General features: G+C 41.4%; 1 protein-coding gene across 1 annotated transcript in view; it reads right to left on the bottom strand.

Annotated features, from left to right (window-relative positions):
• WNT10A (Wnt family member 10A) overlaps positions 1–24,164 on the bottom strand; it is a 44,741-nt gene that overhangs the window by 17,006 nt on the left and 3,571 nt on the right. Inside the window, exons 2-3 of the mRNA XM_032211884.1 lie at positions 22,783–23,093; positions 3,762–4,138 (exon numbers count right to left, since the gene is read on the bottom strand). Coding sequence (XP_032067775.1) covers positions 3,762–4,138; positions 22,783–23,093 — 688 coding nt within the window. The remainder of the gene's footprint in view (positions 1–3,761; positions 4,139–22,782; positions 23,094–24,164) is intronic.

Raw genomic sequence — 24,164 nt, forward strand, 5'->3', positions numbered from 1 at the left:
GAATTATACTCCCCCCCCCCAAATGATAACTTTCTTTAGCTAAAAAATCATTGCATGAACGGAGACATTCATTAACAGTTATGTGCAATGCAACTGAGGGTGGCACTTTAGAGTCTTGTGGTAATTTTGAAATGAATTACATAGTGTGGCACGAAGTTTTGTGTGCAGAATTCACAAGGTACACTTGCATTTGCAGAATATCTGCAATTTGATTGTACGTACTGGTATATCCCAAACATTGCAAAATCTCAAAGATGTTGATTATGAACAATTCTTGTATAGTCACAAGCTGTTTTGGTGTTCATAACGCTACCATAAAGGACAGAGTCTATGGCAGTGGGCAGCTTTGATAAATTTAAATTGATTACTAGATAATCTTTGACACATTGGTCTTAGCAGATTCCTCAATGCCTTCAACCATGACAGATCTTATAATATACTGCCTTCACTGGAAAAGTTGGTATACGTTCACAATGCTGTGAAAATAGCCCATATTGAACTGTACAGTGCATTCAAACATCTGCGCAGATAAAGTTTTTATGTGATTTTATGTCACAGTTTCATGATAATTTCTATATCATAAAATATTTTATGCCAACTTTCAATTCCACATGAGTCAAGAGTCTCCAATTTTGATCACACTCTGTAAGCTAGCTCATTTGAAGGTATCTTGATTCAAAAACTGTTGCCTTATGAGGCACAGTTTTTCCCAATTAAACATGAGATCTAGGAGTATATAGATTGTTATATTATTACATATAACAATGCGGAATCAGAGCTACCAGTTCTAGCTGTATATAATGTGAATGTATAGTCACTTCGATTTCGTGGTACTGCATTGTTTTAAATGTAAAAATAATAAAAATATATTTTAAAAAAAGAGCTACCGGTTCTTTAGTTGATGTTAGCCTTCATGTGCACTGAGTTCTTTCCAAGAATCGAAGATGTTGTACTGCAATGGCACCCATCCTTTTGGGCACCAGGGACCGGTTCCACGGAGAGGGGTTTTCCTGTGGACCGGAGGGGATGTGGTTTTGCATGCTGCCTGCATCCCATGGGTGGGGCTTCACTTATTTAAGCAGCCTGGTTTCTGGCATGCTGCAGACTGGTACTGATCCATAGTCAGGGGATTGGGGATGCCTATTGCACCCCTTATGGCATCATATTATGTGCTGATCCAAGCAATGCAACCTTTTGTAATGGATAGATGGAAATTTTTGTCCATGCACAGATTTTTTAAGTACTGTCTAAGATTTTTCAATATTTCATTAGCAATTTTACATTATAGCCTATTATCAGTAGGTACTCTGGGGAGTGGAATAGTACATCACAGTAAATATATGTTGTAAAGTGCTTATTCTTAACACCTTGAGAAACATGCCATAGCATTGTCTATAGTTACAGTTGCTATTTTTAATAAATATTTTTATCTATTATCTATTTTTAGATAATGCATTTTGGAATATTAGTCAGCTGTGCTGGGGAAAAAATTGTTTGTAGGCAAGATATTTATTTTCAAATAAACAAGTGTGGGCATTACCAGCTCCATATCACAATGTTGAGCAGCCTCTTATCAAGGGCTTCTTCAACTCAAGTAAACCTGTCATCAGGCTTAAAATTACAAAATGATTTGTTTTGTCTGTGAGTAAAGTTGTTAGATACTAAAACAATTACCCTACCTGCTCTTTTAGGCCGGTGGGCACATTTGTACAGCAATCATGAGATCATCTCATAGTCACTCACCCAAAATGGTGCCAGTGCAAAATCTCTTTTGTCGGGAGGCAAACAAGTAGGGCTGTTCCCCATCAACACGTCTAGGCTCCCAAGCTATCTTCTACCACTTTTTCCTTCTATCCCTTTTCCAGGTGCTGAGTCACGTTTCCAAACAGAGCTCTGAGTTATAGCCTCCTGTTAAACCCTCTGGAATACATGCAGGACTCTATAGCTCTTGGATATGAAGATTACAGTAACGACTGTCACTTTACTTTAAACTGGCTAGATTTTCCATTTTTTTCTTTCAAATTGAAAAAAAGTCCAGGGGGAAAAAACCTAAGATGTAGCATGAAGGCTGTCAGGGAACATGAGAAGTCTCTGCAGCAGTAGTGGGTTCCTACTGGTTCGGACTGGTTTGGCTGAATCGGTAGTGGTTTGGCTGCCTGGGTCACTGGAACTGGCAGAACGCAGGCCTGCCATGCCCCCGAACCTGTTCTTTGGGTGGTGCCAGAAGCACTGCCATCTTGTTTTTCACTTCTGCACATGCACAGAACAATTTTTATTGCACTGGGCATGCGCACACAGCATGTATCAAGCATGTGAGTGCACCATGCGTCCACATGCAAACTGGCAGTAGTGCCTCCTGGAACCCACTCATGCTGTACAGGGCAGGTTCACTGGCTCTCACAAGCTCCCAGTTGATGCTGCAGGTTCCCAGCAATTTTTTTTCTTAGATGAGATCATTTCCCAAAATATTTCTGCGGAATAGATCTGATTATTTACTCCTTTTCACTTGGTAGCAAAGAAGAACATCCAGAACTGGAGATTAGGTTAGGACTGGAGCCACTGCTGGTGAAAAATCAGCACAATGCATCTTCTTGTATGCCTTAAAACAGCATCCGCTTGCGCTTGCGTATCTACAATATCGTGGCCACTGCATTTCTTTGGAAATCAACTCAGTACAAACTGGATGAGCAGGAACGTCTCTTTTGCCTCCAGAGCACCATGATCTGCTGCTTTTCTTTCCCTCTTTCAGAAACCTTTAAGCAGCCTTTTCATTGATATGGTGTCCAGATGTTTTAGACCAGGGTGTTTTTCAAACTTGCCAAGTATAAAATGTTGGACTTCAACTTCCAGAATTCCACGGCAAGCCATGTTCCAGGTGTTTCATTCCAGATCATTTGTCCCCAAAACACCTTATACTGTATTATGATCGTCATAACTGAGCTGGGAATTCTAGGAAATACAGCCCAATGTACCGTCTGTAGGGGGATTCAGGAGGATTTTGTGCAAAAGTTGGCTTGAAACTCAACATTAACAAAACTGAGAACATGGCATCCAGCCCTCTCAGTTCCTGGCAAATAGATGGGGGAGAAATTGAGGTAGTGACAGATTTTATTTTCTTGGGCTCCAAGATCCCCACAGATGGGGACTGCAACCAAAAAATTAAAAGACATTTGCTCCTGGGGAGGAAAGCTATGGCAAATCTAGACAGCATACTAAAAAGCAGAAACATCACTGCCAACAAAAGTGTATATAGTCAAGGCTATGGTTTTTCCAGTTACAATGTATGGCTGTGAAAGTTGGATCATAAGAAAGGATGGGTGCCAAAGAAATGAGGCCTTTGAACTATGGTGCTGGAGAAGACTCCTACGAGTCCCTTGGTCTGCAAGACGATCAAACTGGTCAGTCCTAGAGGAGATCAACCCTGACTGCTCTTTAGAAGGCCAGATCCTGAAGATGAAACTCAAGTACTTTGGCCACCTAATGAGAAGGAAGGACTCACCGGAGAAGAGCCTAATGCTGGGAAAGATTGAGGGCAAAAGAAGGGAATGACAGAGATTGAGGTGGCTGGGTGGAAACACTGAAGCAGTAGGTGTGAGCTTAAATGGACTCCAGAGGATGGTAGAGGACAGAGAGGCCTGGAAGAATGTTGTCCATGTGGTCGCAATGGTTCGGATACAACTTTGCAACTAACAATGACAGGAGGATTTTGACAAACTGAAAGCCTTGTCTCCTTATTATATCAATATGCTTTTTTTACTCACCTGCCGGCCAACACGGTTGTTGTGAAGCCTCATGCGGGATGGGAGGTCACGATGGCTTTCCCGGGAATCTAGGAATTCCTTTGAAAATTTCTCCCCAAAGTCTACGTCAGGGCTGCAACCCCCCCACTCCCAGGAGTCTTGTAGGCCAGGGGGCTCAGCTGGCAGGTGCTCCAAGTGGACTCCATGCATCATTCCCTTGCCACGGTTCATGGCGTCCAGTTGGAGGCGGTTAAGTTTGAGACGGAAAGCCTCTTCATCCCCTCGACGCTTCTGGTCACAGCCACAGGCTTGCAGTTTGCCCAAGGAGCAGGCGTTGGAGACCGCATGTACCACTCCTGCAGCCGCAATTGCATAGACAAAAGCACTTTCGCGGAAACCTGAAAGCAAGCAACATAAACCATGTTATTCAATCTCCACCCCAAAGCTCAAAAGTTCCAGCCTCACTGCCGTTTTACCACATGGGTATTTTAAAAACAGCATAATCCATGCATAAACACCTCCTCTCTTACCCATGGGCTCACTTCACTTATCTCAACACCACAAGAGAGCCAGGCTGGCCTGGTGATGAAGATGTTGGTGCAGCACTGGGGAGACTAGATTCTACTCCACTATCGGTCACAGAAAGTCACTGGGGAATTTATAGCTAACTGCTTTATCTCAGCCAAACTGAGATTATGAGGGAAGAGCATTGCACATTTTTCCTTCAGCTCCTCTACAAAGGCAAGATACAAAATTTTGGAATAAAATGAACATCTGAGGATCTAGTGAGTCTTCCTGCTATCAGTCATTGAAGAACCAAATACGTTTTCCAGATTATAGGATTTTGCAACATTGCTCATTCTTCAGTACTTCATAAGACAGGCATGGTGCTGCTGTGCCTCTTCCTCTTTCTCCTCCTGTCCCATCATGTTAATTTCTGCTTTTCATTGTGAACTGGCTAATAGTTAGAAGAATGAAATGCAGGAAAGAAAGCATTTTCAATGTACAGAGAAACACACATTCTCTCTCTCTCTCTCATATATATATAGCTAGCTGATGAGAGCTAAATAGCTTGAAATAGATCTATACTAGTCTCCCTTTATTTATTTATCAGCACAAATACAACACAAAATGTAACAAAGGCAACAGTAAAAATATTGGGTTTCTGTCTGGATGGTCACTTGTGACGAGCCGATGGACAGAGAATGGAAGTAGTGAACTTCCTCCCATATTTGGGCATACCGGGGGTTGTAACTATATATATATATGTATGTATGTATGTATGTATGTATGTATGTATGTATGTATGTATTCATGTATAATATTAGATATTATATAATATAATATCTAATAGCACTAGCACTTAGACTTATATACAGCTTCACAGTGCTTTACAGCTCCCTCTAAGCGGTTTATAGAGTCCACCTATTGCCCCCAACAATCTGGGTCCTCATTTTACCCACCTTGGAAGGATGGAGTGAACCTTGAGCCTGGTGAGAATCAAACTAATATATCAGGTTTGTTAGCATCTTGGGGGAAACCAAATAATACTATGGGATTTTAATGTAAGTGGGCTGCAAAAATATGGAACTGTAGTTTGGGCCCAGAGTCCACTCATCTAATTCCTGGGTCTTCATCTCTCACCTCCCTCAAAGGCACACTCAGATAGGAAGGTCAAAACAGTGACAAGAATATCTAGGGTAGAGTATGCTTGGCTTTCCCCACATACTTCCCAGAGTGGAATCCCATTATTTCCTGCTTTCTGTTCTAATTCCGATTCACAACAGTCACTGTTCCAATTGTGGAACAATTTTCATTAGCCTGCTTGTCCAAACACATTCATTTTCAAAGAAAAAAAAGAAACAAGTCTCTTCAAATTTCTGAAAAGAAAAGGAGCACTAAGCTTGTTCCCATTTATAATTTCATTATTGCTTAATTATTTTTGGAGACAATTTCTCTCTATATCCTGATAGATTGAATTGGAAAGCTTACCCTGTCTTGCATTCAGCATTATTTTACATAGGGATCAACTGAGTACTTTATCCCTCCTATTATTTATATTACAAAACCATAGCTTTTTTTATTCCAACATGCATAGAAAGATACATGAGCCTGCCCAAGCCTGCAGCTGATCTCAAACTGCCCCCCCCCCCCAAAAGAGCTTCTGTGATCACACCTAAGGGCTAAGGGGGACTGAGGGTTTTAAGCAACAAAGACTTGGCTTCCTCCAATACTATACTATTTTTCCAGTCCATTTTCCCCTATGGTCATCCTTCATTTAACTGGGGAGGAGATTCCAGGGGTGAAATACTACCCGTTCGCCCAAACTGGTAGTAAAAAAAATGCTACCGGTTCAGGCGAACTGGTTTTTCTGACGATCAACTGTGAGGCACAATTTATATTAAATCTAAATCACATGGCACAGTGGATCCCCCCCCCCCCTCGCTGTTTGCTTACCTTTCAACGCGTGCTCCTGTTGCTACAAAACTGGTAGCAAAGGTAAGCGGATTTCACCCATGGTTAATGCAATCACAATTTTGCTCGAAGATGATCATTTAGAACCGGAGAAAATTCTTATTTAAAAAAGGATATTCAACTGATCTTCATTTCATCCTGTCACTTTAGTAACCAGCATGTTATATTACGTTTTAGATTCTCTGTATTAGCTGACTTTCATCCAGCCTGCAAAGATACACCAGCAGATTCTGACCCAGCTAGTATGTTCCTGCAGTGTCTGTGGGCTACGACTTTCAAAACCACCAGGCGGTATTCTTAGCCTAGATCTATCATTCCCTTTACAACTGTCTATTGAGGGGAGCTTACATGCTGTTTATCAAGAAAGCATACCTGCCCTTAATACCCCCACTGAAAAACCGCACACAGTTCTACAGAAATCAGAAAATCCCTTTGCCACAGAGCAAAGTATGTATAAGCAGTAAAAGTTTAAAAAAAAAACTGCACAGAGACCTCAAAATTAATTCTTTCTTTGGTCTTGAGCTCTAGTAATGTCCCAGTGATCAGGATTCTTCTTCATTAAGAAAGTGAGTCATAGATAAAACACTGCCAAGGGCTTCAAAAACCTCTAAAATGCAATGGTGACAGGCAGGAAAATTCTTTGAGCAAGATTGCAGCTTGGAAGAAGAATCTGATGCTCCAAGTAATGTCATGTATGAAGCTCCAAAGTACCATGAAAATAATGTGTGGACTTGCTACGTCTCCTGGGGAAAAGGTAAATTATGCATTCGTGTTGATTCATTTCACAGAAGAATATGCAATATCTTTGAAATAGTGGTGAAATGCAAAGTTTTTTGCTGGCGGTTCTGTGGGCGTGGCTTGGTGGGCGTGGCAGGGGAAGTATATTGCAAAATCCGCATTCCCTCCCCACTCCTGGGGGAAGGATATTTCCAAATCTCCATTCCCACCCCACTCTGGGGCCAGCCAGAGGTGGCATTTGCCGGTTCTCTGAACTACTCAAAATTTCCGCTACTGGTTGTCCAGAACCTGCTGAATTTCACCCCTGCTTTGAAAGCAATTTTTAGTTGGAAGACTAAAGCTCCTTCAGCCCAGTTTCTGGGATTTGTATCATCAGTGAGGAGACCAGGATGCTGGAGAACACAGCTCCTTGAAACCAAGTTGTGGAGACAAGTTAATGGCGATGTCTGCATTGGTACAAGCAGCAATGACAGCCTGAAAGGACAGTTAAGGACAAGGAATCTTGGGCACCTTGGAGTCTCATACTGCAAAGCTCGCCAACCTTAATTAGAGCACATTTCAAGTTTTGGCTTTGTTTATGCCCTATAAGATACATTGGAGTCACACAAGAAGAAGCTACAGGCTGCAGTCTCCAAAGCCAAGCATTATTTCAATGTACAAAGAGGGGATTTCCAATGGAGCAGTGATCAATAGAAGAGAACAATCCCTGCTCCAAATTCTTCCGCTGGGGGATGTTTCAAGTTTCAGGCTCAAACACACACACGCACACACACACCTCATGACAGTCTATCTTACACATACAGTATGAACTAGTTCATGAAATACACAGCATGGATAGATAAGACTTAATGAAAGAGAGGCTGTCTGCATATTTACAGGAAGGTTTTGTGGCTCCCATTTATAATATGAACTTTTCAACTAATTGTTGATTTTTAATGACCAAGAAAAGTAGAACTGTTCCTCTTTGCCCAAGACTTCATTTTGGTTGAATTAAGCATTCATGCAAGGCTGGACATTATAACTCATACACCTTTAATTTAAGTCATATACTGCATGAGCAATGGCCAACTTCACATCATCTGTCAGAAGGGACAAGCTATAAAATACCAATCCTGAGCAACACTGGAACAAATAGATCAGGGGCATCCAACCTTTGGCTACTTTAAGACTTGTGGACTTTGACTCTCAGAATTTCTCTCATTTTATTTACTTGCCTTTTACTAGGGGATCATAGAATGCTCTCATTCATTTGCAATCCGTGGTCTTTTCCTAGAACTGCTTCAATCTTTACGGCAGAAAACCCAACCTTCTTCAGAAGAAGGGAAGACAAACAGCAGCTCAGCAGATGTAGCTTTCAGGTGGGCAACAATGCAAGGCAGCATTCAGACTTGAGCACAGAGTCACTAGGATATTTGCAGTGAACTCCATTTATCAGCTGTGTTGATGTTGTTTGCAACTGTTTTAATTTGTGCCAAAATGTGTTTCTGGATGTAGTTTTAAACATTTCACAGGCACCAATGTGCAAGCATGGAGTTATAGCAAAGGAAACGATCTGTGTTGTATCTCATTTGTAATTTGTAGTCAAAATGGATATTGAGGAAACTGGGGAGGGAGTTTCACTTTGCTTTTCTTTCTCTCTTTCATCATTATCCACCTTAAAAAAATAATGTCTCTAAATTATTACAAGGAGATTATATTACCTAATGCCATTTTCTCTATGCAGAAGTGGGGGAATGCTGCACTCAGCCGTTTTTCTGCCAAACTCTACAATAAAGTCACCCATGCTTTCTTGAGCGTGAGTGTTTCAGAAAGCAGCAGGAGGGGGATCCCAAAACGCAAGCCTTCTGGCAGTTGTTGTGCCCTCTGCCAATTGCAAATTCAATGCTATCCAAACATTCCTGGCTCTGCACTACCACCTTAATTCAAGATGAAAGATAAATCCTTGTTGGGTTTTTCAATTGCTGTTTCTGGCTACAGCTCCCTCAGTGTCTGAGGTCTACACTTATTGAAGCATTCACAAAGTGAGATTTCAACATCTATTGTTCCATCTGTTTCACAGCCTTTAAAATCTCAACTTTTTTTTTTTTGGTTGCTTTTCTTTATTGTTAACTGAGTGATTTCAAGGCACATGACACAGTTGTTCCCTGCTAAAGCTAAGCAGGTCTGGTCCTGCAGGCTGCTTAGATGGAGACTCAACCTGCCTGAACCACCGTAAGCTTCTTTAAGAATTCGGGCTGGATGGAAAGCAGAATGAAGAAAAGATATTAATGTTATTATTATTTTTTATTATATTATTATTATGGATGCCCATTCCAGAAGACTCTGGGCAACTTATGGTATCCAAATATTCAGTTTAAAAACAGTTTAAAAAAACCACCAGGCAAGACGTTGCAACCCAGATTGAAAACAATCACACCAATAAAATATTTAAAGTGGCCCGACATGTAGCAATAGCACTTAGACTTATATACCACTTCATAGTGCTTTTACTGCCCTCTCTAAGCAGTTTACAGCCTAGTGCCCCAACAATCAAGGTCCGCATTTAACCCACCTCAGAAGGATGAAAGGCTGAACCAACCTTGAGCTAGTGAGATTTGAACTACTGAACTGCAGCTAGCAGTCAGCTGAAGTAGCCTGCAGTACTGCACTCTAACCACTGTGCCACTTCGACTTATTACATTGCCCCCAGGCTGGGAGCAGAGCCAAATCTTAGGGGCCTTCCAGAATTCTAGGAGAATCTATGCTTTCTCAGACCCATAAGCTGGCAATGAATGGGACCTGAACAGTGGTGGGATTCAGCCAGTTCGCACCTATTCGGGAGAACCGGTTCTTAACTTTCTAAGCAGTTTGGAGAACCCGTTGTTGGAAGAAATCTCATTTTGTTTTTTGTTTTTTTGTTTTCTTCCACTTTGCAGGGCTAATCCTGTAAGGAAGGCAGGAAGGAAACATTCTAGTGTTGTTTCTAGCCTAATCTTTATTACCCTGCCTCTCCAGTTAACTCTTGTTACATTGTAACAGCTAAGGCGAAGCGCCCATCAACCTGAGTGACGTTGAGTTGACCACGCCCACCCAATCACATGACCACTGATCCCCGCCTACCTAGCTGGTCATCAGGGCAGAGAACCGGTTGTTAAATTATTTGAATCCTACCACTGGACTTGAAGTGCACCCAGTCTCCAGCAACATCTGGAGAGAGGTTGCCACTAAGATAACCAGGCCCTATGCCACGTAGGGCTTTGTAGGTAACAACCAGCACTTGAATTGCACACAGAAGCCAATTAGCAGCCAACGCAGCATGCAAAGCAGCAGTGATACACGGGCATGATAAATATCTGTTATTGCTGCTTGAGCTGCTGGGTTTTCAACCGGCTACAGCTACCATGTAGAGCATATTGTAATAGTCCAGTTGTGAGATAAAGGCTCAGTATTTGCCTGAAGCCCACCCCATATTGAATGATAACCATTTAGAAGAACCTACTAAATTCCAGAAGTCCAAAATAATGATATTTATTTAACCAGATTTCGTCCTGTCAAGAGCAAAGAGTGAGAGGTGTCATTGGGTGACTGATGTTTCAACTATCACAAACTGCTTGAATGATGGGACTAAGTCAAATAGGACTTAGGGGTGGGAGATTCAATACAAAACTTAACAAAAAAAGGCTGTGGGGTTTGCATTCTCTTAGTGGAGAGGAGGTGAAAACCACTTAAGCTGAAAGCTTAGGTAAGTTAATGGGACGGTGATGAACTTTATTAGCTCTTGAAGAAATATCATATTTGCAAGGTATTCAAGATTCAGAATCCTTCTTCAAAAGTATAGCAAGCATTCTGCTATTGCTGTTCAATCAATACTGGCAAAGCAACATGATACAAGCAGGATTTTCTACCACTAAACTGTATTAAACAACTTCAACTTGAGAACAAAGTAAAATAACATAGTAAGATCAGGAAAAGTTTAAGATTTTATCCTGTCCAATTTAATCTGTTCTATACCTTATCCCTGTGTTGCCTAAAGTAACTACAGTCCAGGACTAGAAAGGAAACATATTACCAATAGTTGAACTTTGACTAAAAAAAAAATCCTCTAGGTATTCAATGGTAGTTCTTGTTTATTTTGTCCCTCAACCACTAAGCCAACAAAGGAAGATGAATTAACCAATCTCTCCATCTCATTATCTTCTTGCTAGGCATTTTAATAATATTGTTATTCATTAGCCTCCAAATGGTGAGACTAAACATGTTTTCCTACAATATGCACAAGTAATCAAGTAATATGCTCTGAATCATATCTAATGTACAGACTGTTTTTTAATAATATCCCACAGGGAGTCAAAGGTTGCTCAAGCAAGGGGAATCCTTTTTAGATTGAAATGGCATAACAGCCTTGGAAACAAACAAACATACAAACTATCAGAACCACAGATGAAAATCAGATTAGAATATCAAGGACAAATACACTACAGAGTATAAATTTGAGTTTGCTTTTCATGAATTAGAAACGTCCAAAGATTGATTTCAGTCTAAAGAACGTGTCTTCTGGTATGGCTTCAAAGTATTGTTAAGTTGGCCGTAAATGCCCAGAGTTAATCAGAATAATGTTAATTTGCTACACAAAATGCTTTGGCAATTTTGAAAGCGTGGCACTGTTGCAGCACTGTTGTGACTTGACAGAACATAGTTAAATTCTCCCCCTCAACCCAATGCGTGTTCAAACTGTCAAGAAGAACTCGTGGTAACTTTTGTGTCAGAATCCATAAGAAATCCAATAATAAAGGAAAGCAACTGACATTATTATCTAAAAGTTCCAATGCCTCTTTAACAACCAGGTGTGAACCTTTTGGAAGCCTACAAAAAGGTCTTCTGACAAGAAAACAGCGAGGATCACAGGAAGAAAACATTCTAGCCACAAAAACAGCCTTAATGTATAGCCCAGTGGGTTGAAAACCAATAATCTATCTCTGTCTCTTTCCCCCTCTCTCCCTCCTTCTCACTCCCTCTCTCCCTCCCCCCTCTCTTTCACACACAAAACGCACACACACGCGCGCACACACCCACACACACCCACACATATACCACTGTAGGGTAATCCTTGGGACAGGGCTCCCAAGTCCACTGTTGTGCTAAAAATCTACACCGTGCACTTACCCATTCACAGTACACTTAACTTTCAATGTGACAGAAGCAAATCTTCTATCAGAAAGAGAAATAGACAGGAATACAGGGAAGAAAACCACTTTACAGTAGCAAGCCTACAAGAGGTTATATGGAAACTGGCATCCAACTCAAGAAGAAAAAACAATGCAGCAGGAAAATAGAAGAGGGCAAAGTGGGTCCATGTCACAGAAGATGTATATGCAGCCCCATTGCATGGCAACATTATGCTCAGATGGAAAGGAGGACAGGCTAGAATATGCTGATGGTGGAGTATGTACAGTAGGACATACTTCATCTTCCTATTCAGTTGTCCCATCATGAAGACATTTAAGATACATTACAGTTGAGGTAACAGTTTCCCTATCTGCTTAACATCAGGAAAAGAAGGGAGCTAATTGAGATAGTGGCCACTTATATTGAACAATATCACAGTAGACTTTTGATAGCATGTCATAAACATCATTTGTTTTTGCTTTTTGTAAAGATCTATGCTTCCAAACGGCATGGGACAACTTGCAGAGTAAGAGGGATAGCTTCTCCTTTGCTGTGCTCAATTTCTGAGAGGTGCATATGGCAACCTCCAATAAAACAGATTCTTCGGCTTGTGGCCTATATAACAATGGAAAGTGACACGAGTGGGATGGGGGGCCTTACATCTTTGAATGTGAATCCACTGGCGATTTGCCTGTGGAGAAGATCGGAAACTAAAGCAAAATACAGCAGCAGCAATAAAATAAATGATTGCGTGGTGAAAAAGGTTTGCTTGATACAAGTTGCAGAAAATCTAGAGGAGGAACTTTCTGACAGTGAGACCAATCAACCAATGGAACAGCTTGCCTTCAGAAATCGTGGGGGCTTCACTTGAGGCTTTCAAGAAGAGATTGGACTGTCATTTGTCAGAAATGGTATAGGGCTGCTGCTTCAGCGGGGTGTGGGGCAGGTTTTTTTTGGAGTAGATGACCTATAAGGTCCCTTCCAACTCTGTTAATCTGTCATCTATAAAATGTGCCACTAACAGTGTCTCCTCTAACTTTATCTTCCTTCCATATACCATGCTTGCCTGATATCAGTATTTGGATATTCGCCTACAAAGTTAGAATACTTATCTAATCTATGTCAAAACTATAGTAAATCTCTTACTCCACTTCTCAAACCCCCATTTACGACTCTGCAGAAAACAAATCATTAAACTCCGTATGTGTGTGTGATGTTCATCAACCAAAAAGGCTGTGTGCTTGTGTTGGTTTCTTTTTTTTATTTTTTTATTTCCATTTCATTCTATACAATCACATGTTTACTGTGCAACCGAGGCATATAACATTGAGTAATAAACACAGCCCTCACTTTTACAGAAAATGCCCCCTACAATACAAACCCAATATACCGCCTTAGCCCACCATACACCCTCTTTCATCCCCCTCCAACTTTCATTCTTCCTTCTCTCATACCCCTCTACACCTACTCCCCCTCCCCCTCTATCTAACCCTAACCCTATCACTCCCTCTCTTAATCCATTCCCTCCCTTCCTTCTCCTCCTCCTCTCTCTCACTCTCTCTACTCTCCTTCTTCTTTCATTCAGCTCCTCCCTTCGGTATCTATTACTTTCCAATATATTCAGTTTGTTCTGTTTTGACACTAACATTAAAAAAACCACAGTATACATTTTTTTAAAAAAAATTTTTTAAAGCATGAGTGTTGGTTTCTTTTGTGTGTGGTGAGAATTCACATGCTGTGGGGAAGGATGATAACTTCCCATTCCACCCATGCTCTGTGCCCCCTCTGCGAGAAAGGGCATCATAGGAAGTTTAAGCCACAACAGTTTTGCCAAACAAAAACAAAAGGGGAGGAAGTAAGGTGGTCAGAAATCGTAGCTCTTCTGGAAGTCTTGGGATGTTTAAGGAGACAGAATGTTTGAAATCTGACAAGGTTGCTTACTCTGCTTTGCTCCTGAAAAGACCCAGCTACTGCAGCAGAGTAGAGTTTCTAGAACTTCACAAGTTCTACAAAAAACTTGTGAAGAGTTCTGAGCAAAGACATTATTATTATTATTATTCATTTTTAATATGTATTTGTTGTCAGCTCTTCGCTGGTTTCAAAAAGCGTCTTCTTTCACCAAACGTCCCATCACCAGAGTTCTTTCTGTGAACTCAAGGCTTGAGCCCGAATAAAAGAGATCCATTGCATTTTCTTGCAGGATCTTGCATGCTCTCTAGGAGTTTAGTTCCCAAGCTAATCATCATCTAGTCTTCCATACTGGGGACAGAGAAGGACAACAGGCAAGGTACCATTGTGACCAGTCATTTGGCCATTTTCTTTTCCTGCAATAATATTGTACAATTACCACATTGGGGAAACATATTTTTTTTGAGTGAGCAGATAACTTTTTCCATCCAAGTTTCAACCCCTTTCCCACCATGCCTGCTTTACCAATGTTTGCACTTCCAACTGTGTTTTGTATTGAAAATGTAAAAATAAAGGAACACTACCGTAGGTGGGATTTGCAAGGCATTCTATCAATGGTGAAGTTTAATCCAGTCCAGTAGCCATTTCTCAAATACAGATAGTTCTCAACTTATGGCCACAACTGAGCTGAAAATTTCTGATGCTAAGTGTGACATTAGTTTAGTGTGTTTTGCCTCATTTTACGACCTTTCTTGATTCACTATAGCTATGTTAGTTAACATAGTTGTTAAGTGAATCTGACTTTGCCATTGACTTTGCTTATCGCAAAAGTTGATCACATGACCCCTGGATACTGCAACCATCATAAACAAGAGTCAGTTGCCAAGCGTATGAATTTTGATCATGTGACCAGGAGGAATGCTGCAACAGTCATTAGTGTGAAAAGCAGTTGTGAGTTACTTTTTTCAGTGCTGCTGCAACTTCAAATGGTCACTAAACAAAGGTGTTGTAAATCATGGATTAACTGTATGGAATCAAACAGTAGCATTGATGTAATCCCAGGTAGCACAAATAATTGGTAATCCAAACTGTTCCTAGTCTCAATTCTCATAGGTGTTTACATCATGATAAATTTGATAAAGAGCAGCATAAACTAGAATCATCTGCAAGCAGATAGGCTACAGGAGGCTCTGCAAATCTGTTTTATCCAGCCACTATCTAAGCTAGAAAAATGTACACCACGAATCCTTGTTTGGTTAATCAACGAACTTATTTTCATTGTTAACAAAAGGGAATCCATGACATGGCAGTAGGGTCTCCAAAATCCCCTTTTATGAACTGTCTTCTCCTGAACAGAGTTGTCCATGCGGTGGTGTAACTCCCCAAATTCCCAATCAGCATCATTCTGGTTTCTGGGAGCTGGAATGCTAACATATCTGACATATCAGTCTTTCCCAATAAACATAGCAGTCTATCGGGAAAGACTTTGCTATGTATCCAAGCTGCAGAAATCCTGGAAGCCCTCCAGCTTTGACTGTACCAACAACATAACTTTGTTTGGCACGCTAAGATGAAATTCTTAAACAACCAATTAAGATCCATTGGGTGACACCTGTCCAACATGAACATTTGCTGGATGTGCCCTAGCAGTCTATTCCCCAGTTAGTTCAAGGCTGCTATTAATAATGTCAAAAAGGAGGTGACTTCACTCCGAGGGTGCTGGAAAGCTTGCTATACCTTGAATGCCGTTGCCTACTCCTTCTCCTTCCCTACTCCTCCAAAGGCTATGCATCCAGCCAGTTGAAACATGCCTCCTGCTCCTCTCCTCTGTCCCTCCTCCCTCTTTCCCTAATTAAACTGCAGGTGAACCCGCCAGGGACTGGCAAGTTGCCAGACCTTCAGCTTTCCGTGGCAGATAGTAACTTGCTTCCCTCCATCTTCCCAAAGGAGCCCCTGAGACCTTCATCACCCGAGGTGCATTTTGGAGTGTGTCATCTTTGTGCACTCCAGATCCCCGTTATTAGCTATGTAAATGCCAGTTCATCTTTACTAGCATTCGGCTTGGGGCTTTTTTGTGTGCGTTTCTCAGTCACAACAGCCTTGGAATATAGGGCATCACTGCCCCCGTTTTGCAGAAGAAGAGTTGAGGCTAAGGCCCAGCGCGAAACAGCATTTCAAGTCACGTCTGGTAGTGGGATCCGTGGCTAGGCGGAGGTGTAAACATTCCAGACTGAAAGGAGCTGAAACCAAAGTCAGATTAAAGGAGGAGCCTTAGGCCAAATTGGATTCAAGGTATCTCTCCTCTTGCTATGTCAGCACCGCCCTCTGCTCTGATACCTCTACACAACGTAGCCCTGGGGAAATCACAACAGAAGATGTATGTGCCTAACAGGGTCACGGGGTCAGTGTCTGGGGCTAAAATAACAGGCAAAGTCACAACGATGGCTCAGTGGTTCTGCCCTTCCAGCCAGGCAGCTCTACCAATGGGAGAGCCTTCCAAAAAGTCTATACTACAAATGAGGAAAATTCTCAGATCCAGGTAGTCCTTGATTTGCAACCATTTGGTTAGTGACTGTTGGAAGTTATAAGAGCACTGAAGAGAGTTATGACTGGTTTCACACTTTTGACCATTGCAGCATCCCCGTAGCCATGTGATCAGAATTCAGGCGCTTGGCAACAGGCATGTATTTATGACACTTGCACTGTCCCAAGGTCACGTGATCACCTTTTGTAACCTTTCCAGCAGCTTCCGACAAGCAAAGTGAAAATGATTCACTCATCTTTCTGATTTCCATACATACTGTATGTATTTAGGAATCCATACCATTTATAGCTTGTGTTGCAGAATATATCAAGAGACTGCATTTTTAAAAGGCATAACATAAAAACACAATACATTGCCAGAGTCATCTAATTGTGCTTCTTTTGGCAGGGAAATTCTGATTAGATTTCTTTGAGATCCCCTTGCTGGGGGATCTCAGCATCTGAGGTCAAAGTGACCATAAATTAGATCTCAAGAGAACTAATCATATGTTACATTAAAATATATGACTCTTTCAAACCATTGAAGGACACTTTGTTATTGTTATGGTTGGTCACACAATAAGCCAGATGTTTAGCTTGGATTTGGCATTTTTGTTTACCTATGGAATTCTTCCTAAGAACCTGAGACAAGCAGATGTTGCTATAAAATAATATTAAAGGTATCATCACAGGATGTCACCTGTTCCAAATAATAATAATTATTTACTATTATTACTAGGGATGCAATGGCTCAGTGGCTAAGGTGCTGAGCTTGTCGATCAGAAAGGTCAGCAGTTTGGTGGTTCGAATCCCTAGCACCGCATAACCGAGTGAGCTGCCGTTACTTGTCCCAGCTTCTGCCAACCTAGCAGTTTGAAAGCATGTAAAAATGCAAGTAGAAAAATAAGAACCATCTTTGGTAAGAAGGTAACAGCGTTCCATGCACCTTCAGCTTTAGTCATGCTGGCTACATGACCACAGAGACGTCTTCGGACAGTGCTGACTCTTTGGCTTTGAAACAGAGATGAGCACTGCCTGCTAGAGTCAGGAACGACTAGCACATGTGTGTGAGGGGAACCTTTACCTTTACCTTACTATTATTGCAATTACTACTATTGTTATTTCATCATCATCAGGTTCAATAATATGTTTAAGCTAGCATTTTTATTCTCCAATCCCTGCAAAGTAGTTCTGAAGCAAGGCTGCTAAATCTAAAACTCTGAGAGCAAGTGTGGAATCCCATCATGAGCCAATCAGTGCTTCCATCAATCCATGGAAAAAATGTAGCCTTGTGTTACAGCAGCACCTGGAGTAACAAAAGTCCTTTCAGTTCTCTACTCCCCCAAGTTTAACCAAAAGAGGCAAAATAAATTGCGGGGTTCCCATTCTGTAGAGATTCTCGGTCATCCCGGTCATGGTTGTCCTAAAGGTGCTTTTTCAGGAGGCAAATGGTCTTTCTGAGAATCTCCAGAGACTTTTACGTATACAATTTGGAATGAACACCCTTTGAATGGTATGGGAGTAAGAATGGATTTCCACAGGAAACAAATTGCAGACTACAGGAACCAGGAGCACTACTCAGGTAGACTAGGGATGGGTTTCACATTTTGCTACCACTGGTTTGCCCCGCATGTGCCCGCTCACTTCATATGCACCCAGCCTTCCGTGCATGTGCTTTCTCATGCACACGCCTTCCATGCATGCGCCAGGTCTCAAAAACATGCCTAAATGGGACGGCATGGAGCCCGGGCGGGTGGGTGCACCCACCCACGATTTCTGCTAGTGAACCGGCCTGAACCAGTTGAATACCACCTCTGCAGGTGACCCTGAGGACACAGATAAACCTTCAAGTGCTTCAAGGACCCTCTAAAAGGATATCTGCAAGGAGTATAAATCCTTCCATTCCACACTAACCTGTCAGAGCTGAAGAAGCTTCTTGGATGAGAGGCGAAACATCTTCAAAAGAAAAAAATAAGAAAGTCCAGTTGCCTTCTGAAAAAGCACCTTTGGGATAGTTTCCCACTCTCATCTTTTGCTAGATATGGTGCCATGAGCAAAATGCTGATAAAGAGTCTCAAGATGACCTTCTTCCTAATATAAATTCCAGCTGAATGCTGCAGTGATGCATGGCATTTTCACATGTCATTCTTCCTAAAAAGTGACAATCATGGTTGTAAGTTCAGGATATGTATGGGTGGTAAAGCAGAGTGGTTTGCTTGCGCCAAAGACTGGGAGGCAGGTTGAGGCAAGAATTGGAGGTAGACTGCTTATATAAACAGGGAAAATTAAACTGTGTGTGTGTGTGTGTGTGTGTGTGTGTGTGTGTGTGTGTGTGTATGTGTGTATCTGTGTGTGTATATTTATATATATATATACACATACACACATACATACATACATATACATACATACACACACACACACACACCCGTGTGCGCACACACACACACACACACATACACACACACACACACACATAGTAAAACTTTGCAGAAGGATTAAAAACAGGTTTGCTGGTAAGGCTACCTGTGAAATCTACTAGAGAGCTTCAAGGGAGGCTTCCCTCAAATGGGAAAACAGCCTGTTCCAAGATTTGTGGGGGTCTGAGCACTGAAAATAATAGAAATGTGCCACAACTGGGCACCAAAAAAATCAAGTTAGCTGCCCTAGGGAATGATATCTTGGATGAGAGTGTGATGGTGCAGGAATGGCATACAAGCCAACACAGTTCCAGGCTGCATAAACAGAGGGATAGAATAAAGACCACATGAAGTGTTAATATCACTTTACAATGCCTTGGTAAGGCCACACTTGGAATACTGTATCTAGTTTTGGTTGCCATGATGTAAAAAGGATGTGGAGACTCTAGTAAGAGTGCAGAGAAGAGAAACAAAGATGATTAGAGGACTGGAGACTAAAACATATGAAGAACGGTTGCAGGAACTGAGTATGTCTAGTTTAATGAAAAGAAGGATTAGGGGAGACATGTTAGCAGTGTTCCAATATCTCAGGGGTTGCCACAAAGAAGAGGGAGCTATTCTCCAAAGCACCCGAGGGCAGGACAAGAAGCAATGGGTGGAAACTAATCAAGGAGAGAAGCATCCTAGAACTAAGGAGAAATTTCCTGACAGTTAGAATAATTAGTGGAATACTTTGCCTCCAGAAGTTGTGAATGCTCCAACCCTGAAAGTGTTTAAGAAGATGTTGGATATCCATTTCTCTGAAGTGATATATGGTTTCCTGCCTAAGCAGGGGGTTTGACTAGAAGACCTCCAAGGTCCCTTCCAATTCTGTTATTCTAAGCCGTGCACAGAAGTGCAATTTTAAAAAAAGCAGTGGGACAGCACCACTTTTTGTCTAAGCATGCAAAATAAGGGATTATGTGGACATCTTGCGTTTTGTCAAAAAGGCAATTATGCAGAAACCTAGTCCAGAAATCCTCCAATGCATCCATGTTGAAACTGCAGAGTGTGCACACACAACTCTTGTCATGATTCTCTATAATATTGCAAATTATCAGCAAAATAGTATTAGTCAGTGTGTACCTTTCTTCTGAGGAATCCAGCACGAAAGAAAATCCATTGCTGCTTTGTTTGAAAGCCAAACGGTCGTTTCACATCTACCTGCAGTTTCCCCATTACATTAGCCAGAAGCAGATTTCTGGAGTCCAACCAATTCAAGCCATCCAGATAAACCAAGATTGGAAGGAGAAGAACAACAGGCTCCTGAACTTTGAGTGTTGGATAGGGTAATGGATGAGACAGGACTCAGGCTTCAGTGACAACAAACAGCTCTTTATTAGATAACTATGTATAAATCCAGCACTAGTCTGTGTGACAGCTAGCCCTTTTATAGGGAGTGTCAGATGGTTCAGCCAATCGGCTTTGAGTATTTTCCCGCCGGAATGGAGGACCTTGGTGGAACCTATTGCTCCAGTCTCAATATGTAACATTGAGAGATGGTGGTTTCTTTCCTCATGTGATTGGAAGGGGAAATGTTGGTGTGTAAAAGATCAGAAACAAATAAATAGAAATGCAAACTGTATATTATACAACATGAATGGAAAAATGATGGAGCTAATGTCAGTAGTAAAGGCATGAATAATTCAAAGGATCTTCCCACTTTAGATTACTAAGAACAAGACTTATAAGCAACCCAAATCTTGAGACACCGTGAGATGCAAATCATCTCTACATTAAAAAATAAGTACATGTCTTTTTTCTGTTGGTGCCAATAAGAGTTGTCGATGAAGCTGTCAGTCTCTAATGTGCACATATATTCCAAAATAGATGGCCTCAGCCAACCTTGGCAAAGTTTTCATATTCAATCAAGTGGGGAGCTAGTTTGCTCCCCAAGAATCACACAATGTGTCTGCAAAGAAGCAACAACTGGCACTAAGCACCACAAAGCTAAGCGTACAAGAAGCTATGTAGAAGACTTGCTATTCTATCACCCGCAGACATCCGATTCCTTTTCATCTTAAGTTCTCAGGCTATGAAATATATCCTGTGGCAATGAGTTCCAGCAATTAACAAAGCCCTGTGGAAGGGCATTGTTTCTTCCAATTAGCAGTCAAACATCTTCCTTAGGAATTTTTCATGATAAGCATCTGAAGTTCCTGCCTTGTTTACTATCTCAACATGTTATTACCTAAACATATCTGACATGGCTTTCCAACTGGGAAGGAATTTGATACATCCTGATTCCTGAAGAAGAGCTACTGTACTACATTAGCTGTTGCAATACATCTCACCCACCCACCCTTCAAGTATCTCTGATCAACCTCAGGAAGAGATTATCACATGCAAATACATAACAAAATCCCAAAGCAGCCAGAACTCCCCAAAACTGGCACCAACAGATTTCCGCCTAGTGAGACAATAGGGTTTTAAATTACAGACAGACTGCTAGTGGATCCCAGAGCCAGGAATCCTGAAAAGCACATTGGACTATCTAGCAGGCTCTTGTGCAATGTTCCAATCAATTCATACTGTCTTTATTTTAAATGTTGACAGATCTTCCCTGAGTTTATATTTCTCTTTTTGTCACAGCAGTAACAGGACCTGGCTCATCTCGGCTGGGTGGTATTGACAGATTGAGCCTGCGTAATATATGGAGGGGAAGCCTCCAGGGAGTTCCATGCCAGAGGAAAAACTGGGAAACTGGAAAAATATCCCAGAAGAAGAAAATAGCACATCTTTTCTATATTGTTGCCAGGAAAACTAAATAGAAAAAAATCATGAAGCACCAGGAACTGAGGTGAGTGTGAAGGAGCCTTTACTTTTTTATATAAATTTAAAACACAATGATTGGACATTGGATTTTCCCTTAAAAAGCAAACCAGAGTTTGGTATAAGACAGCCAGCTATATACAAATGTGTTCAAAACCCAAATAAAATTATAATAACCAACACCAGCAAGACAAAAAATATTAGTCTACCAGCAGATCCAAGTTACATTGGCTGAAACTTTCATTTCTTCTTAACTGCATTTTTAAAAAACTAAATAAGTTGATCTTTAGAATCTGCTCTTATTTTGGTACCGCCTTATGGTAAATTGTTTATTCTGATGTGGATATTTTCATTATTTCTGGGAGGGGGGGTTGAGACATTTTTAATATGGCTTTTTGGATCTTCCTATTCCTTTGGGTATTTTTTCTGGAAGGGCAGAAATAAATGCACCAAATACAGGCAGTCCTCAACTTGCGCCCACAATTGAGCCCAACATTTCTGTTGTTAAGTGAGATATTTGTTAAGGGAATTTTGACCCATTTCATGACCTTTCTTGCCACGGTTGTTAAGTGAATCTGGCTTCCCTATTGACTTTGCTTGTCAGAAGGTCACAAAAGCGGATTACACGACCCCAGGACATTGCAACCGTCATAAATATGAACCAATTGCCAAGCATCTGAATTTTGATCATGTGATCATGGGGATGCTACAAAGGTCATAACTGTGAAAAACAGTCATAAGTCACTTTTTTTCAGTGCCAATGTAACTTTGAACGGTCACTAAACGAACTGTTGTAAGTTGAGGACTACCTTTATACAATAGGTGATCTGGGAGAGGGGAACTCTTAAGACAATTACATCGCCTGATAATTCTGAGAAGCTGCTGAATTCTAGAACAAATCCTAATATCACAACTTCTTAAGTGAATTGACTGCTTGATCTGTAAAGCAACTTAACATCTTCCCAAACATTACCAACTTTCGCATTGCTGGAAATTTTATAGGTAGGGAGGCAAATCCTCACCTTTGCTGAAGATGATGCTTTCATAGGGGATTTTGTTTTTTGTCTCCAGACTAGAGCAGTTCCAACGCTGATCACGGAACTGGTGCTGGCACTCGTGGATGGCAATCTGGATGCCCTGAATGGCAGACGCCGTCACATCAGGGTTCCGGATGCAAACCTCCAATTGCCGCCGTGTCAGACCAGGCAGGTTCATGCAGACGGTATTGGCATTAAGCACAGGCTCCAGAGGCAGTTTCAGTCCCAGGATTTCGTTAGAAAAGGAGCTGGAAAAGAAACAGACCATGAGCAATTGCATTCTAAGAGCACTTTTCCTGTAAACACCTCATCTGTCCGTCCATCCATATCTATCTATCTGTCTGTCTGTCTGTCTGTCTGTCTGTCTATCCACCCACACCTTTATCTATCTATCCACCCACACCTCTATCTATCTATCTATCTATCTATCTATCTATCTATCTATCTATCTATCTATCTATCTATCTATCTATCCATCCATCCATCCACCCACCCACCCACCCACCCACCCACCCACCCACCCCTTTATCTATCCTATCTGTCTGTCCATCTGTCCGTCCATCCATCCATCCATCCATCCATCCATCCATCCACTCATTTATTTAAGATTTTAAAAAGTGATATTTGCTGGAGCTAACTTTATAAGAGATGAGGGTCACTCACACACTTTTGACATCCTGTCATCATCAAGAGTAGATCGTCCCTTTTCTTTTCCTAATACAAGAGGACTTTATGAAAATTCTGGATTCTGATCTACATATAAATGTGTGTAACCATTACAGTTTTCCCAGGCAACGGAGAAATTAAATTGCCTTCTGCCTCATGATCCTTCCAGCAGTTTTCACCTTGCTTACTTCAAGAATATTTCTATTTTGGCCTCCTGAGGCCAAACTTGCTGCAGCTTCAATGGCATCAAAAGCAGCAAAGTGGCTAAAGAAGGTGGTTCTTGTGAAACACTACATCTGGCTGTTCTCTTAGTGACTGGAATCTCTAACCTGTAAAATTAGATCTTCTAGATTTAGAAACAGAGAGACAACTGGAACATCTGAAGATTAAGCAAACTTTATAAATCTTTTTGCTCTCTAACTCTCTAACTCTCTAACTCTCTAACTTCACTGGGAGCTGAAAGGCACGGAACAGCTGGGAAACAACCCTTTCTCTCTAAGGTACGAACATCTGGCTGTTGTGGCAGGCATTATTTCTTTTCTTCCATGGCCAAGAGATTCAGAAACAGAGTGCAGCTGAAGTATCAGGAGGTATTTCCTAACCCTAATTCAAAACATGCTCTTGCACAGCAGAAGATTGCTATAGTCTACTCAGTCTGGTCTCTGTCCAGACACAATGCTGATGTAATCAGAGTTGACAAC

The sequence above is a fragment of the Thamnophis elegans genome, chromosome 1, assembly GCF_009769535.1.
Source record: "Thamnophis elegans isolate rThaEle1 chromosome 1, rThaEle1.pri, whole genome shotgun sequence".
Taxonomy (NCBI): Eukaryota; Metazoa; Chordata; class Lepidosauria; order Squamata; family Colubridae; genus Thamnophis; species Thamnophis elegans.